The sequence below is a fragment of the Labeo rohita genome, chromosome 3 (genome assembly GCF_022985175.1).
Source record: "Labeo rohita strain BAU-BD-2019 chromosome 3, IGBB_LRoh.1.0, whole genome shotgun sequence".
NCBI classification, from domain to species: domain Eukaryota; kingdom Metazoa; phylum Chordata; class Actinopteri; order Cypriniformes; family Cyprinidae; genus Labeo; species Labeo rohita.
In genome coordinates, this window is record NC_066871.1 from 3353095 (window position 1) to 3371959 (window position 18865).

Here is an 18865-nt window from a genome sequence, read left to right on the forward strand (position 1 = left end):
AGCATCATGGTAGCGATCTTTCCATGGACACGCAGCACTCAATCCAGAATCTGGTTCAATTAGCTCTCACAGCATCTAAAGAAAACTTTGGGAAAAGCTGGTTAGACAGAGGAAAATATACACTACATTTCTGACATATCTTTTTTTTTCTGAGTATAGATCTGAATATAGATAAGGAATATACAAAACTAAATAATATTTATTTAAAAAATGTTTTAAATGAGGCCAACTACACTTTAGAATTACTTTTTAATTTAGTAATAAAATGGCCAAATATCAGCCCAAATCCATCATCTTATCACTCATTTTTTAAGTTTATAATTAGTTTGATCAATTTACTGTCTAGAACACATTTTTGTTGGGAAGACAGTATATGCTTAAAAAAAATGTGATAAATGATACATTTGGGCTGATATTTGACCATTTAGTGATTATAAGCACACCTGCTTCGCCAAAACCAGCTTTAACAAAATCATTTACAAAAACCACCACCTTACTTTAAAAAGACAATAAACATTCTATTTTTATGAGTGAAATAAAAAAATGAGTAAAAATACTGTTTAAATTAAATATAAAATTTGAACATCATATTTTTGCTGCTGTATTTTATTTTAAATAAAAAATTCTGTTTTGTCATCTTAACATAATTCATTAAAAATAATAATTCATTAAATATTATAATTTATTAAATGTATAAAATTATTAAAATACATTTGACTTTATATATATATATGCACACATAATTATATACTTATACTTCATATATATACTTTTTTACATTTAAAAATATAAAGAATTTAATAATTTAATAATTATGAAATATAAGTTATTACATTTATAAAATTATCACATACATTTGACTTGAATAAACAAAAAATATACTTTATTACATTTATATTAAATTTATAAAATAAATAATTTTATAATACAATAATAATTTGTTAAATATTATAAGTATTTTTTTTAATTATTGCATACATTTGACTTGAATAAACAAAATATGTATAATTTATTAAATCTATATAATTAAAAACATTTTGACTTGAATTTTAAATATTATATACATGTTGATTTAAATTCAAAAATAATATAATTTTATAATATAATAATAATAATAATAATAATAATTAATTAAATATATATTGTACTTTTTATAAAATGTATAAAATTAATAAAATCATTATGACTTGAATTTTATATATATTTTATACATATTTATTCCAATTTAAAAAATAATATAAATAATTTTACAATAATATAATAATTTATTAAATATAAGTTATTACATTTATAAAATTATTACATACATTTGACTTGAATAAACAAACAAACAAAAAATTATTAAATGTATAAAATCATTAAAAACATTTAAACATGTTAATTTTAATGTGAAATAAAAAAAGTAATATAATAATAATAACAATAATTAATTAAATATATATTGTACTTTTATTACATGTATAAAATCTCATATGTTTTTAATATTTTGTAAATGTAATAAATTTATATTTAAAAAATCTATATAATATTTGCTAAAATATTTACATAGCTTTACAACAATTATTTAAAAAAAACCTGCTAAACAAATGAAATAAAGTGCTGAATGCCACTTTCTGCTGATGAACGCATTTAAATTACCACAACAATCTAATTCAGAATGTGATTGTCACACTTTATTGAAAAAAATAATACTAATATGAATATTTCTGACAGGAAATGATTTCCCATTACTGCTCAATGTCGGCGTAGGGGAGCGACAGAAAAGAAAAAAACAGAAACTACTTGACTACATTAATACTAAATTGCAAACATGGAACGTATCATGAATTATTAAAACGAATAATAGTAATGCTGATGTTATATATCACAATATGTGTGCTGTAAATGCATATAGCGCTCTCTAGAAAGCTTTCACAATGCCTGCGTTACTAAAATTCAAAATGATAAAGGTGGGAATCTTACATCCATAACAGAGACCCCCTTCAGAGATGAGTGTCATGTGTGAATCCAGCTGTCTTCATGCACAAAGTTCAGTGACCCTGACAGCATCAATACTGCTTCAAACGTCTCTTCCTCAAACTCATTTCTCTATAGATAAGGCATGCATTACGCTTTATTGTTTTACGAGGTTTATTACGTTAGTTCCGAAACGATTCGGCTTTGCATGATTGTGACCACTCGCATGACACCTGTCTGTTGCATCCACATCCTAGAATGCACCAGTAGACACTACACTGTAAATACAGCAATAAGTCTTTGTGGCGAATCTTGCAACTTTGCACTTGTTCGATGCACAAGTTTCACTTCTCTTGCAGTCAACTGAGCTGGAAGAAAGCAGCATGTGTTGTGATGCTCCCTCTGGTGGTTCAGCATGTTCTGTTTAACTCCGTCTTCTTTCATAATGAAGCCCAAATGTGCATAAACAGCGTCCTCTAGTGTTGAAGAAGTGCAGATTCCTCTTTCTGGGTCACTCCAGTTTTTTCTTTCTTCCTCTGAAATCTCAGTAATTCCTCGAACTCGATAATCGACAGTGGTACGTCCCTTCAAGACAATCGAAACTCATCAGGTCGATTATAGGTTGTGTCTTTGGCAAAAGAACAATTCTAAATCCTCCCATGATTCACATAAAAGACGTATTACATAAAATGAGCTTCCTTATTTTGGTCCTAAATTGAATAGCATGATTTTGTTCTGTTGAGTTCTGCAAAAGCACAGTCCTGTATGCTAGTCTCATTTGGCTTTTGTATTCCATTATGTACGTTTTTTGTCAACGTGCTATATTGAAGTGGTCGAATAAACAGCGTGAACACTAATGACGCAGAGATCCGAGCAGCTTGACCATCGATTTTTGACTTTCTTAGCCTTTCGTAAGATAGAAATCCTGTTGCGCAACTCACATCATCCCCTCCGGGTGTGTCTTTCAATTTTTTATGTTTCAAGTTTCCATTTTCTACAAAAATAGGTGCCTCTTTTTCATCAAAAGCAGTCACGTGTTCATGGGTTTGAATGCAACACACGTAGGGGGGAGATTCTCTGGGGAAGGAGGTTCAGAAATTGCTAAAAATCTCGTGCTTCTTGTTCCAGTCCATCTGGGGCGCTCGCTTTCTGGCACGCTTGGCGTGGGCTTTCTCTTTAGCCTCCGCCGCCGTGGGGCTCAGACTCAGACCTATTTCTTCAAACGGGTCGAGAAGATGACTGCTGCTTTCCCTCAAGAACTACAATATATAAATATACACATAACACAGTTTGAAGCAGCCACATTACAGTATGCTTAAAATATTGAGTATTTAGCGCTTAAGTTAAAGTTTGGAATAATTACGAAGTGTCTTGTTTGATCAAAATGACAGTACAAACAGTAATATTGCAAAATATAATCACAATTTTAAATAAATGGTTTCTGTTTAAATACATTTTAAAAGATAATTTATTTATGGGATGCAAAGATGTTTTTCTGCATCATTACTACATTCTTCTACAAACTTTTGAGCAATGGTGTGTGCGTGTGTGTCAGTTAAAAAAAAAAAAATCTGACATTCAAAATGTTTTGTCATCCAAACATCATGTTGATTGAAATTTAAATTGATTAAATGTAAAAATAATAAAATAAAAATTATAAAATACATTTTGAATGTATACATTTCATATACATATTTTTGACTTATTATGTATTTGATATATATATTTATAAAACGTATACATTTATTAAATACACTGAGTTTACATTAATACATTATGAAAAAAAAAATATATATATATATTAAATTATTATTATTATATATTAATTTATTAATAATTAGTTTCTTAAATTGATACATGTGAAATATTAAATATATTTAGACTTTTTTTACTTTGAAATTTCTTAATTAACAGAAATCTGACCCCTAAAATGTGTTTTGTCATCTTGATATCATGTTGATTTAAATTTAAATAGATGAAATGTATTATAAATACCAGTATTATAAGTAATTTATAATGAAATAAAATTTCATAAAATATTATAATTAGTTTTATAAAATTATAAAATACAATAATTTGTTTTATAAAATTACTAAATACATTTTGACATTAGATGTATATATATATATATATATATATATATATATATATATCTAATGTCAAAATGTATTTAGTAATTTTATAAAACAAATTATTATATATATTATTATATATATTATATATATAAATTATTAAATATCAATAGTATATATAACTTGATTTGAATATATATTTAGAATATATAACTTTAAAATGTATATATATTTGTTTTATAATATATATATATATATATATATATATAATTTGTTTTATAGAATTACTAAATATATTTTGACATTAGATTTATATTTATATATATATATATAATTATTAAATATCAATAAATATTTAATGTACATTATATATATATATTTAGAATATATAACTTTAAAATGTGTGTGTATATATATATATATATATATATATGAAATTATTAAATACATTATAACTTGAATAAATATACCGGTATATAACTTGACTTATATATATATATATATATATATATATATACACCTTTTAAAATTTCTACATTTTATATATATATATAAAATTTATACAATTATTAAGTATATTATGATTTGAATATACACACACACACAAATGAATCAAATGCCAGTGCCAATATAACTGTTTTTTGTTTTTGTTAGTTTTTTTTACTTAATGCATGAATATGCCATAAATATAAGATAGACATATTATACAGTATAATAACTGCAGATGCATTTGTGTTGTTTTGGTCACCTGTGTGTTGTTGTCCTGACTGCTGCCGTCTGAGTATGTGGATCGTGAGGACGTCCCGTTCACATGTGGGCTGGAGGAGCCATTAGTTATGGACTCATCAAAATCTGTTTTAATTAGAAGAACAAATGTTCAGATTGCTCTTCATTTATCAACAGAGAACATTGTGGCTGATTGTGACAGCCATAAATGTACATGTCCAATGTAGGTTTATCAGTATATAATGCATGAAGACCCTGTACATTCATAGAAACATGTGCAGTGATGAACTTCCTTGAGAAGAGCATTGCTACAGCTGGAAACCTTAAGAAAGGCTCTTGAGAAAGAAAACTGAGCTGTGGCATACAAGCAGCATACATCTGTGGCCTGAACAACCTAAACTGGGTCACCTGAAGTTCAAAGACCTGACGCAGAAGATTTACTCATCCAGAATAAAATGCATGAAAACGATACAAAGAAAACAAACAGAAAAGCAAGCAGACTGGGCTGGAACGACCTTCCAGAATCCTGCAAAGTACCAGTTATCTAAGAGATGTCAATAGCCTGTTTAAGGTGTTCGCCTCAATTTAACTCTAATCTGAGCCACGTGTCTGCTGGCTACCAGACGTGGATGAAGCCCAGAGAACATGGATTTAGACGCCTTTGTTCAGAGTTTCACACGTCTATATAGAGCCCCGAGAGGAAGCCGAACATCTGTCTGTCTCTAAAGCTCAAAAGCACCATTAGCACGGAAAAAAAACGTCAAACTCCCCCTCAAATCCCAGGAAGAGGAAATCAAGGCTGCACAAACACATTGATTGTGCAATATAGCAAACTGAACTCAAAAGTCATCTGGATTCAAAATCATTTTTCTTTCTGATGTAGAGGCATGTAGATGTATTACATAAATATCTTTTTGGATAAAAATCCATATCGTTTTATACATATTTTGGACTATGGGGGGCGTCATTACTTCAATGATGTGAAATGGTTGCACTCGGTGAGCTACTGGTGCTACCTGTTGCTATTTTAACCACAGAAAATAAAATACTGATATGATGACCACAGCTTCTAAATAATATAATATATAAGCGCAGGCTTAAACCAAATGTCGTACCATCGATTTTCCCCCACAAGGAGTCTAAACACTCCTGATATCGAGTGAAATCTGCACTGAGAAACTCCTTCAGTGGCTGCAGCGTCATGACAAGCGACGGCACGTTTACATCCTGTCAGGATGGCATCTAGCGTTTCCTGTCTCTGCCGTTTGTAAGCTCTTTCAGTAGCTGTGGTCTACTAAAAGCCTCAAAGGCATCGGGGCCTTTGAGGAAAGAACAAAGACACAGGTCTTTAGGTAGTTTTATTTGTCCGCAGGCATCTTCCCAATCTTTTCTCATCTTTTGATCGCTAGAAAAGCAATGAAGACTTACAACGCTTTTCTACTTGCCTCACCTAGTGCAACCAATTTACGTCATCGAAATAATGGCGCCCCCCATAGTCCAAAATATGTATAAAACAATGTGGATTTTTTAAATAATGTAAGTCTTTTATAGGTTTTCTACTACATATTTCACTGACAGACATTATTTATGCTGTTAATACCTGGCTTTCCCTTCAAGTAAACATTAGCAAGAATTTCTGTAAAGCTGCTTTAATATAATGTGTATTGTGAAACACGCTATACAAATAAATTTGACTTGGCTTATATTGCTCTCTTTGATATCACAGCTTATTAATTGGATTTTGGGTGAATTCTCTTGAGTGAAGTCTTTTATTGTACCTTTGACATGGATGCTGGTGGGAGTGATGCCCATCTTTTTGAAATGCTCATCTGTATCCGGATCCACCACTAGCAAACGCGTCTCGTTCCCGCCGTTCTTGATGAAGGCCACAACTTCAGCATGTCTCATGCTTTCGATGTTCACTCCATTCACCTGCACAGACAGACTTGATTGGAGTATGTATTTAACCATGTTTATATACTGTATATATTGGACATGTTACCATGGTAATGTTTTTTTTTGGATACTGCAATTATAAATTATAAATATGTATAGATATACAGAATAAAAAATACATTTTATTTTAGATTTTCTAAATATATATATATATATATATATTTTTTTTTTTTAAATAAAATCTGCAATAAAAAGATTTTGAATAATGTTAAACAGTTAATAAATGTGTGTGTATATATATAAATAATGTGTGTGTGTTTATATATATGTATATATATATGTGTATAATTGTAAATAATTTGTAATTTTTAATATATATATATATATAATTTTGTAATAAAATTTACAAAAAGATTTTGAAATGTTAAACAATTAATAAATAATGTGTGTATGTATATATGTGTGTGTGTATAATTTTATATAATTGATAATTATATATTTAATAAAATGTAAAATATGATTTATGCTATATATAGTTATAATAAAAAATATTTTTAAATAATGTAAAACAATTAAATGTATGTATATATATAATTTTTTAAAAACTCTTTTAAAATGTTATTTAATAAACGTGCTTGTGTGTGTATATATATATACATTAATAATTAATAGAATACAATTTTAATGTTAAATAAATGTGTATAATTTTAAATAATTTGTAATTATATATAAATTGTATGAATTTTTTTAAATAATTTATTCTATATATATATAAATAAAAATGTTTTAAATAATGTATATACAATTTCTTGTACTTTTTTAAATGTTCATTAATAAATAACATATATATATATAGACACATACATTTTTAAAAATAATTTATAAAATGTAAAAAAATAGAATTATATATGTGTGTGTGTTAAGTAGCACGGGTATATTTGTAGCAAATATACAAATATTTGTATATTTGATTAGTAATATGAATTGCTAAAAACATAATTTGATTTTTTTGCACCCTCAGATTGCAGCTTTTCAAATAGTTGTATCTCGGCCAACTATTGTCCGTATTTCAGTTATTTACATACATAAAAATGCACCATACAATTATTTTTCTAATCGATTTCACAAAGTGATACTGTAAAGTACTTTATCCTGGTAGGAAGAAGCCTAGTATTACCATTTGCCATGGTTTATTTTTGTTTTTCGTAAGCATTTAAAGAGAGTAGAGTTACAGTGATGAAGTATAAAAGCTTTTAATCAATAGATTATTGTGGGGTAAATCCTCACTTCTGCCTCAGTGACTTTAATCATATGTAAAAGCTTTATTTATCTCCTGATAAACCTGTTCATTCAGTTTTGCCTTATAGTGCCCTGCTATTGGTTGCTTAGCAACGCGGTTTGTGGTAGAATTAGGTTCCCAACAAGCCGAACAGAGGAGAGACGGCGAGGAAGACTTTTTACCGAAATTACAACCAAATCAATCAAAACAAAAACAAGGGCACGAGAGCCGCGCGCGCTCCCCTTCTGCTGAAGGTGATTTAATCTGAGTGTTTGTCCCGAGGACAGATGGAGCGTGTGCTGTATTCAACTGAACACCATCAAATATTAACGGGTGTTGCTGTGGCCGCAGCGGCAGCCGGGTGGGTTTCAGGTATCAGTGTCCTGAGCTGTTTCCCAAAACTGAAGGGGGCAGGACTCTCACTCTTATATTGAGGCTGGACAACAACTGAGAGATGGAGAGAAATGAGGGAGAAAGTTTGTCTGAACTGGTCAACCTCACAACACTGGTCAAGATCATGCTGTCAGAGCTGCAGTTCACCTCAAAATCAAAAGAAAGAAGTAAGAAATTATATTGTGCTTAAAGAAACTAAAGGCTTTTTAAAGGACCATTAAGACTGTTTGCATGAAAATTAAGTCTTGCTTTACTTTTCCATAATTCCAATGATAATCGATAATATTAAAAGTTGAAAAAGGCCTTCTGCCTTTAATTTATGCTTATTTTAATAAAAAGTCGGAAGTAGAAAAAATTAAGACTTTTATATTCAAATCAGCATAATTTATTAATTACTTATATATACTATATATATATAATTAATTGGTAAATTATGCTGATTTGAATAAAGTCTTGCATAGCAGATATGACTTTTTTGTATTTTTCTTATATAATATGAAATTTACATATTAAATAATATATGACATCTAAATATATTAATATTAAATATAGCAATATAGAAATTACTAATTAAATTATAAATATATTAAATTTCCTAATTGTAATAAACTTTTACATAACCAACATTACTTTTTATTCTGTTATATTTTTAAAGTTAAAAAAAATGAATTACATTTCCTAATTTATATATATATATATTGAATTTATGAAATTATGCTGATTTAAATTTTTACTTTAACTTTTCAATTTTTAACATTTAAAAGTTAAAAATGCTTATTTATAAATAAATTATTGAGAAATTATGCTGATTTAAAATTTTCATTACATTTGACATTATTTAAAGTTAAATAAAATGCATATATAAATAATTGAGAAATTATGCTGATTTAAAATGAATAACATTTTTAACATTTAAAGTTAAATAAAATGCATATATGTATATAAACATCTATTTAACTGGTGGTGGTAAATAAAATTGTAAAGCATAGCATATAAAGCGCTATATAAATGCGGTCATTCATTTATATAAATATATAAAAATATACATCTAAATATATTAATATTAAATATAGGAATACAGAAATTAATAAATAATTGATAAATAAATTATGCTCATTTTAATTTAAGTCCTATATAACAGAACTAATATTTTTAATGCATACATGCATATATGCATGTATATATAATTGAGAAATGATGTTGATTTTAAATTGTCATTGTTTAATTTTTAACATTTATTTAAAGTTAGAATAAAATAGGCCTTGATGTTAAAGCATTTTTCCTTTCTTGTGATTTTGTTGAAACTTATAGTACATCTGGGTTTTATAAGATTCACCATTTATTATCTATAAAACAGTGTCGTTTTTCTTCTTTCCGTCAGCATTTATAGCTGAAATAGAAACTTGCTATAACTATTTCATAAAAGTTCATCATTTTGAACATTGCATTGATTAGATTAAGCAAATATGTTAAATTCACACTCAATCGAAGTAAACCACACAAGAAGTTCATGAATTACCAGAGGTTATGAGAACATGTTATTATTCATTTCGGTGATAATGAAGGATGTATTCGGCTCTGCCGATCGCAAATGTAAGTTTCAACAGTATGTTATTTTGCTTGACTCAGTCTCTCAAGCACAGAAATATTTTGTGCGAGTCATCATATCACAAGCCGCCCACATGCATCTGAATGTGATGGATGGTCGGTGTGTGAGTGTGAATGCACAAGTGAATTTAGAAAGTGTGGGTGTATATCTGGCATCATCACGGTGTACACTGATGCACATGTGTGTGCTTTCCCTTATGGGAATGGTTAGAAAGATTCATTTCGGCAGCATCAGAATTATTTGTGTCTCACCTCTATGAGTCTGTCCTGTGGTTTGAGTCCAGCGCGGTCAGCGGGCGAGCCGGGGTCCAGAGCCCGTATGTACTGACCCGGTCTGGACCTCTCGCTGTGGAGATTAAAGCCGTAACCCGTCTCGGACCGCACCAGGTGACACAGCCTCGGCAGAAGCTCAGACGGGTCCCGTGTCGAGGACTCCGATGAGGGCTGAACCTCCTGTGAAAGGAGAAATAAAGACACTTAGATACAAATAAACCTAAAGCTAAATCTTTACTTAGACACACTTTATTGATTCATGTACTGTATATTTACACTGCTGCCACAAAGATCTAATATAAACATGCAATTTCTTTCCCAGCTGTTTACCTTCACAGACATAAACAACTGTTTTTGTAACTCATGTGTGTTGTTAACGTAAACTTGTGTGTATTTGACCGTTTAAGCGCAAAAGACATGAAAGAGCATTGTGGCCTTTTATGGTTTAAAACACGATTTCAGTGCGACAGACATGATAATTAAAACCAAGCAGATGTTTTGTAGCAAAGTATCCGAGTTACGAGCTGCCCTATTCTGGAAAAGGGGGCGGGAGCAGCAGCTCATTTGCATTTAAAGAGACATGCATGAAAACAGCATGTTTCTGCTTCCACTCAAAATAGGCTTTTCAAAATGATATAAGAAATGATCTGTGGGGAATTTTGAGCTGAAACTTCACAGACACATGCTGGGGACACCTGAGATTGGTAAAATGTGGCATAATAGGTCTTCTTTAATGTAAAAGAGATGTAAATCAGTTAGTAAAATTGCTAAACGTTGCTTGAACAACTCAGAAATCATGATAACAAACACAAAATTAAATGTTTTTGTGTGTAATACTGTTGAAAATATAACAACAGGGTTGCTTTCACAATGAATTCCACCATTGTGATTTGAATACTCATAAAAATGTGTAATTGAAGGTTGCAAAGGACAAAACCAATAACATGATCCAAGCCAGGAAATCTGCCATTCATCCAAGAAGGAGAGTGGAAACAATACACAACAATGGCACGAAGGACGCTGTTTGACACTGCAGGATGCCTGGAAAACTGAAAGCGAGGCCAGGAGGAGAACAGAAAGATGCTGGTTGTGTGAATTAACAGCAGCACGTGAAGCATTATCAGCCTGCCAGAGGAGAAACTCTCAAATGGGAGCAAAAATAGCCACGTCACCATAGAAACCACAATAAAGTGTCATAACGAACATGTCAAAATCGGTTTGTGCTTTTTAAAGAGCATTTTTTTTACAGGTTACAAGATGACATACTCCTACATATCTGGTGGCGTGTGCACATGCATCACAATTACTAGTGTGCATATTTTTGAAATTATTACCTTTCTGCCCTTAACTCAAAAAAACAATAGAAACAAACACCTTGGAAAGGACTTATCACACCATAAAAATGGAGAGTTTTGAACATGTAAGTGCTCATAAATGCATCATACAGTATAATGGTTGTAAAAGTCGCAATAAAACAGGCCACTGCAAAGGAATCCAGGATGACTTTTACTGTTAAAACGTAAATCCTTTTAGTTTTTACCGCTTAATATGGAGGTTTAAAATCATACTGGAAGTCAGCATCAGACCAAATTGAAAGGAAATGTCTTGTATGCATCCAGAGCAGATCTGCTCTATTTAATAAACAAAAAGTCAGGAGAAAGCACATAACCACTCTTGCGAATACAAAAAGAGAACATGTTTTTAAAAAACCAAGGAACATTCACTATGCAATGAGGAGGCAGTATTTAAAGTGAAGGTCAAAGGTCAAGGTCCATTAGGCGAGTCTATTAAGAACAAATCTTTTACTAAAAGAGTCTCTAAAAGTCTCTTATGCTCATCAAGGCTGCATTTATTTAATCAAAAACACAGAAAAAAAGTAATTTGCAAAATGTTATTACAATATAAAATAATGGTTTCTACTTTACAAATAATCTACTTTAAAAAATAATTTATTCCTGTGATGCAAAGCTGAATTTTCTTCAGCCATTACAAAAGTCTTCAGTGTCACACGATCCTTCAGAAATTATTCTAATATGATGATTGACAGTTGTGCTGCCAAATATTTTTTGGAACCTGTGATTCTTTTTTGCAGGATTCTTTGATGAATAAAAAGTTAAAAAGAACAGCATTTATTCAAAATATAAATCTTTTCTAACAATAGAAGTCTTTGCTATCACTTTTTATCAATTTAACACATCCTTGCTGAATAAAAGTATTAATTTCTTTCAAAAAAAGAAAGAATAAAAATTTGCTGACCCCAAACTTCTGAATGGTAGTGTATATTGTTACAAAATATTTCTATTTTAAATTAATTCTGTTCTTTTAAACTTTTTATTCATCAAAGAATCCTAAAAAAGAAGCACCGTATCCAACATTGATAATAAATCAGCATATTAGAATGATTTCTGAATGATCATGTGACACTGAAGACTAGAGTAATGATGCTGAAAATTCAGTTTTGATCACAGAAATAAATTAGATTTGAATGTATATTAAAATAGAAAAATGTTGTTTTACATCGTAATAATATTTCACAATATAATTTTTTTTCTGTATTTTTAAACAAATAAATGCAGCCTTAATGAGCATAAGAGACTTTTTTTTTTTAAACAAAAATCTTAGTGATCCCAAACTTCTGAACGGCAGCGTGTGCTTGAAAATGCAAATTATATTGATTTGTGTTTCTCAAAAACAAATTTTAAAAAACTTGGAGGATAAATTTCCAGACAAACGGTTAATGTTCTCAGTCTCGCTGTCTGTGTTTGCTGAGGTTTGACCTGTTTGGTGGGATGAGAGTCATTTGACTGACAGCCGTACGTAAGTTGATCTGACAGGCTGGAGACAGCAGACCCCCAAACGCACATTGTTTGAAGGAAGAACAGACTACAGCACTGTCTGCTTAAATGATATTGTATCTGAAGGTAAAGAATGAAACGCTTCTGAGACATGACCTAGACCAGGGGTCACCAGATCTGGTCCTGGAGGGCCGGTGTCCTGCAGAGTTTACCTCCAACTTTCCTCAACACACCTGCCTGGAAGTTTCAAGTATACCTAGTAAGACCTTGATTAGCTGGTTCAGGTGAGTTTAATTAGGGTTGGAGCTAAACTCTGCAGGGACACCGGCCCTCCAGGACCAGATCTGGTGACCCCTGACCTAGACAAAGGGGGTTCAGATAAGAAGTACTTTATAAACCAGTAAAGGCTGACTCCATATGTGGAAAAGCGAAAACAAGTGCATTTTTAACATTTATTTCAGATGAAGTGCCTTTGACTAACATTTGTCTATATCTAGGTGTATATTGTGGAACTATAAAGGGTTAAATTGATTTCTTCAGTATGTTAATATTAATCCTGCAAAGACTGAGTGTTTTCACAATGCGTCGTCAGTTGGTCATATTGGCAGCACTGAATGTAAACAGTGTCACTGAACCAAACAAAACTCGCATATTTTGCTGATTGTTGCAGCTGAAAAGGTTCAATTATTGCCATGTTTTGGGCTGTACTAATCGGTCAGACTAGGAAAAACATTTGGAGTAATATAGACTGCCAAAAGTTATAACAAATCAAGGAGAAGAGTGCAAAAAACTGTCTGAGGAATAAAACTGAACCAGAATTTCCAGGGCAAGAATCTCAACAACATTCGTGTTTGTTCTTATAATTTCTGGTCAGTTAGGTTAAATACTAGCCTAATATCTTAATTAATACTGCTTGTACGTATAACAGCATAACAGACTTCATACATAAAATGTATATAAATATCAGTTGTCACTATGTCTCCCAATAATATGCCTTATTAAGACAATATTAAATGTTTATTTTTATGATTATAAAATGTTATATTTATGATTATTGTGGGGGCAAAACATATAATGCAGTGAAATACGATGATGATTGAGAGATGAACAAATAAACGTTCCTCACAATACTAACATATGACATTTAAGACTCACATTTGAACATGATTTTTCTAAAAAAATATTTTTGAATAAGCAAGTGAACAATCATCTTGAAATATTACTAATAAAATACAAATTCTTACTTAGTTTACTTAAAAAAAATCAGTAAAGATTTCAAAAAGACAAACATTTTGAAAATTACACTAAAGGTATTTTACTTAATAAAACCGTACTAATCTAAGTATAAAAGTATTATACTATTAATCATGAATTAAATTCCTGTTTTAGATATGATACAGTATTACATTAGGGGGGTGAAAACTTTTTGAATTTAAAGATCAGGGTAAATTTAACTTTTAAATTTTACTCCTGGGAAACATGTAATGTATCTAGTGTAGCTTCTGAATGGCAGTACTAAATGAAAAAAATATATGATATTTAGGCGAAATAAGAAAAATGTACACATCCTCATTATGTTCAAAAGTTTTCACTCCCTGGCTCTTAATGCATCGTGCTATTGAGCCTTCTGTAATAGTTGCGTATGAGTCCCTCAGTTGTCCTCAGTGTGAAAAGATGGATCTCAAAATCATACAGTCATTGTTGGAAAGGGTTCAAATACACAAAAATGCTAAAAAACAAAGAATTTATGGGACCTGAAGGATTTTTCTGAAGTACAGCGGGCAGTTTAACTGTTCAGGACAAACAAGGGACTCATGAACAACTATCACTAAACAAAAAAACACAGACGTGGATGATCCAGGTAACAACACAGTATTAAGAATCAAGCTTATGTAAACTTTTGAACAGGGTCATTTTTATAAATTCAACTATTATTTTCTCTCGTGGACTATATGTAAATGTCTTTTATGTGGAATATCTCATTCAGGTCAGTACTAAATAAAAAATAGCATGCATTTTGTATGATCCCTTTTATTTTGGTAAAATAATTAACATTTTGTAGATTCTGCAAGGTGCATGTAAACTTTTGACTTCAATTGTATATGGTTAAGAACAATCAAAGACAGGCAATGCATTATTCCTCTGAATTCAGGAGCAGGCGACCGATAACACTTGTCCATCCCACCTCCTCAACACAGCTGACCTCTGAGAGAACAACTACTGTTAGTGAGAAACCAGAGAGGAGTCTGGGACTGGTAGGAGGAACAAGCATTTCTCTGTTTCCGGCACCTCCACTGTTCTAAATACCTCCATACGGCTTTATGATTCTGTGCAAATAAACCTCCCTGCTGAACCATCAGAGTTAGAATATTTCCATTGTCACACCCCTCAGTGCTCCCCAGCATTACGCCCTCTTCCTGCCACTCCGGGTCCTGAGGTTTCTGTTCCTGGCCTGGACACGGAGATGTGTGGGATAAGTATGGGAAAACAGTCGGAAGAGCGGCAGATGCAGCACAAAGCATTCCTGAAACTTCCTGTCACAATAAGACGCTGGCCGTGTGTTTCAAAGCATTGGCTTGTAAAATGATACAGATGCTTCTGAATTATTGACACTAGGACCTCTGGGATTTCTCGCACGTGACTATCATTAACCCTTTCACCGCTGGGGCATCCAGAGCACAACACAAAGCACAACAGAAATTACACACTCACTTCAAACATGGATTCTGATTACAGACTAATGACTCTTATGAACCAGTTCTTCTGTCAAAAACACACAGCACAACCAGTGTAATCTGATTCCTCAATTAATGACTCTAACAATTAAATTTTATGTAAATCAAAAAATGCAGTAAAGCATAACTACAGCAGTCTGATTCTCAAACAAATGGACGAGTCAGTTCTTTTTAGTTATTTTTTTTGTAAATTAAAAACATATAGTGCAACTATAGTGTAGTGCAATTCCCAAACAAATTATTGTACTGAATCAGCTTGAATGGGCCGTTTTTTAGTGAATCACACCATTCAGTACAGCACAATCAATTAATTTTGATTCTTGAACAAATGACTCTAATGAGTCAGTTCTTTTTAGTGAATCTAAGACACTCAGCACAGCTTAACTAGTCTGATTTTCAATCAAACAATTCTAATAAACTGGTTCTTTCTGATGAAGCAAAAACATACAATGGAACCAGTGTAGTCTGATTCTTGAATTAATGAGTCAACAAGTCATTTCTTTTGTAAATCAAATACATATAATGCAACTAATGTTGTTCAGTTAATGAACAAATGATTCTAATGAATCGGTCTGAATGGGCTGGTTCTTTCAGTGGATCGAAACTTAGTACAGCACAACCAATGAAGTCTGATTCTCAATCAAATGACCCAAATAAGTCAGTTCATTTGAATGAATCAATAACATTCAGTACAGCACAACCAATGAAATCTGATTCTTGAACAAATGACTCTAGTGAGTCAGTTCTTTTTAGTGAATCAAAAACATTCAGTACAGCTTAACTAGTCTGATTCTCAATCAAATGATCCTAATGAGCTGGATCTTTTAATAAATCAAAAACATAAAGCACAATCATTGTAGTCTGATTCCTGAATGAATGACTCAACAAATCATTTTATTTTGTAATTCAAAACAAATGATTCTAATGAATCATTTTGGATGGACTGATCATTTTAGTGAATCAAACAATTCAGTACAGCACAACCAATGAAGTCTGATACTTGAACAAATTATTCTAATGAGCCAATTCTTTTTATTCAATTAAAAAAATTCCAGTAAAGCACAACCAGTGAAGTCTGTTTCCTGAACAAGTGACTCTAATGCTTTTTACTGAATCAAAAACATTCAGTACAGCTTTAAGTAGTCTGATTCTCAATCAAATGATTCTAATAAGCTTGTTCTTTCTGATGAATCAAAAACATACAATAGAACCAGTGTAGTCTGATTCCTGAATAAATGACTCAAGTTATTTTGTGTAAACCAACAACATATAGCGCAACTAGTGTAGTCCAATTTCCGAAAAAATTATTCTAATGAATCGGTTTGAACTGGCTGGTTCTTTTAGTGAATCAAAATAATTCAGTAGAGCACAACCAGTGAAGTCTGATTCTTGAACAAATGATTCTAATGAGCCTGTACTTTTCATTCAGTCAAAAACATCCAGTAAAGCACAACCAGTGAAGTCTGTTTCCTGAACAAGTGACTAACGAGTCAGTTGTAAATGAAAAACATAGTGCAACTATTGTGTAGTCCAATTTCTAAACAAATGATTCTATTGAATCGGTTTGAATGGGCCGTTTTTTAGTGAATCAAACAATTCAGTACAGCACAACCAATGAAGTCTGATTCTTGAACAAATGACTCTAATGAGTCAGTTCTTTTTAGTGAATCAAAAACATTCAGTAAAGCTAAACTTCTCAACTTCTCTGATTCTCAATCAAATGATTCTAATAAACTACTTATTTTGATTCATCAAAAACATACAGTGGAACCAGTATAGTCTGATTCCTGAATGAATGACTCAACAAGTCATTTTTTTTGTCATTCAAAAACATTTAGTGCAATTAGTGTAGTTGAATTTCTGAACAAACGATTCTAATGAATTGGTTTGAATGGACAGTTTGTTTAGTGAATCAAAAAATGCAATACAGCACAACTACAGCAGTCTGATTCCTAACCAAATGACTCAAATGAGTCAGTTTGTTTTAGTGAATCAATAACATTCAGTACAGCACAACCAATGAAGTCTGATTCTTGAACAAATGACTCTAATGAGTCAGTACTTTCAAAAACATTTAGTATAGGGTGACTAGTACAGTCTGTTTCCTGAACAAATAACTCTAATGAGACATTTTTTTTAGTGAATCAACATTCTTTGACACTTTACCAGTTGAGTCAATACATTGCAACAAGTATAGTCCTATTCTCAGTCTAATGAATGATCCGTTTCTTTTTGAAGAATCGAAAACATACTGTGCAACAAGCGTGTTCTGATTCCTGAACAAATGACTCTAATGACCTGATTCTTTTTTTTTATCAAAAACATTCAAGACAGTGTAACTAGTGCAGTCTGATTCTCAATCAAATGACTCTACTGAGTTGATTCTTTTTAGAGAATCAAAAACATTCAATATAGCGCAACATAAAATGTTGCCACATTGGTTTGTTAATTCAGTTTTGTGTAATATGTAGTTCAGGCTATATGAAAAAGGCCAAAAAAGACTCAGATTCAAAGAATCATTAATGGACCCAATTGAAACCACAAGTATACTCGATTCAGTTAATTACGATTGACCTCCCTAACTATGAACGTTACTTCACATGTTAGCTGTATTTTCCGCATAGCTGTTCTTCTCACGTTTGTAATGTGTTTTTTTGTATGTTGATGATGCTGCACAGCCCCACACCCATGTTATCAGTCCAGCACAGACACGCTCCGCACGGCAGCACCGCCTGCAGCCGTTGACACGACGCGGGACCCAGACGGCAGGGCGCAAAGCAGAGGGGCCCCCACTGACGCCCGTGCCTCACGGCTCTGCAGATGGACAAACCGACACGGGTGTTTCACCCCCAGCAGGAAACACAGGAGGGAGTCACACAGGAAGTACACAGATCAGAGCAGGGAGGAGGCTGGAAACATACACACATATGAACTTATTTTTCCACATCATATGGACTTTCCTACATGCAAAATGATCTGAAACACTCGTTTTGTGCGCAAAAATCAAAACTAACTATAACGCCTATTTGTGTTTACTTTAAAATGAAAATAATCCATTATGTTTCACTTTAGCCTTATTCACAACCAATCAATTTCCATAGCAAAAAACATCTACACACAGCGGTGTTGTGT

The 18865-nt window shown here is 31.7% G+C and overlaps 1 protein-coding gene across 1 annotated transcript in view; it reads right to left on the minus strand.

Moving 5' to 3' along the window:
- Nucleotides 1-2083: 2083 nt before the first annotated feature.
- Nucleotides 2084-18865, minus strand: part of LOC127163266 (Na(+)/H(+) exchange regulatory cofactor NHE-RF2) — a 38063-nt gene continuing 21281 nt past the window's right edge. The window contains exons 3-6 of the mRNA XM_051106418.1: nt 10183-10383; nt 6533-6686; nt 4777-4880; nt 2084-3215 (exon numbers count right to left, since the gene is read on the minus strand). Of these exons, the coding sequence (XP_050962375.1) occupies nt 3048-3215; nt 4777-4880; nt 6533-6686; nt 10183-10383 (627 nt within the window). The 3' untranslated portion in view covers nt 2084-3047. The remainder of the gene's footprint in view (nt 3216-4776; nt 4881-6532; nt 6687-10182; nt 10384-18865) is intronic.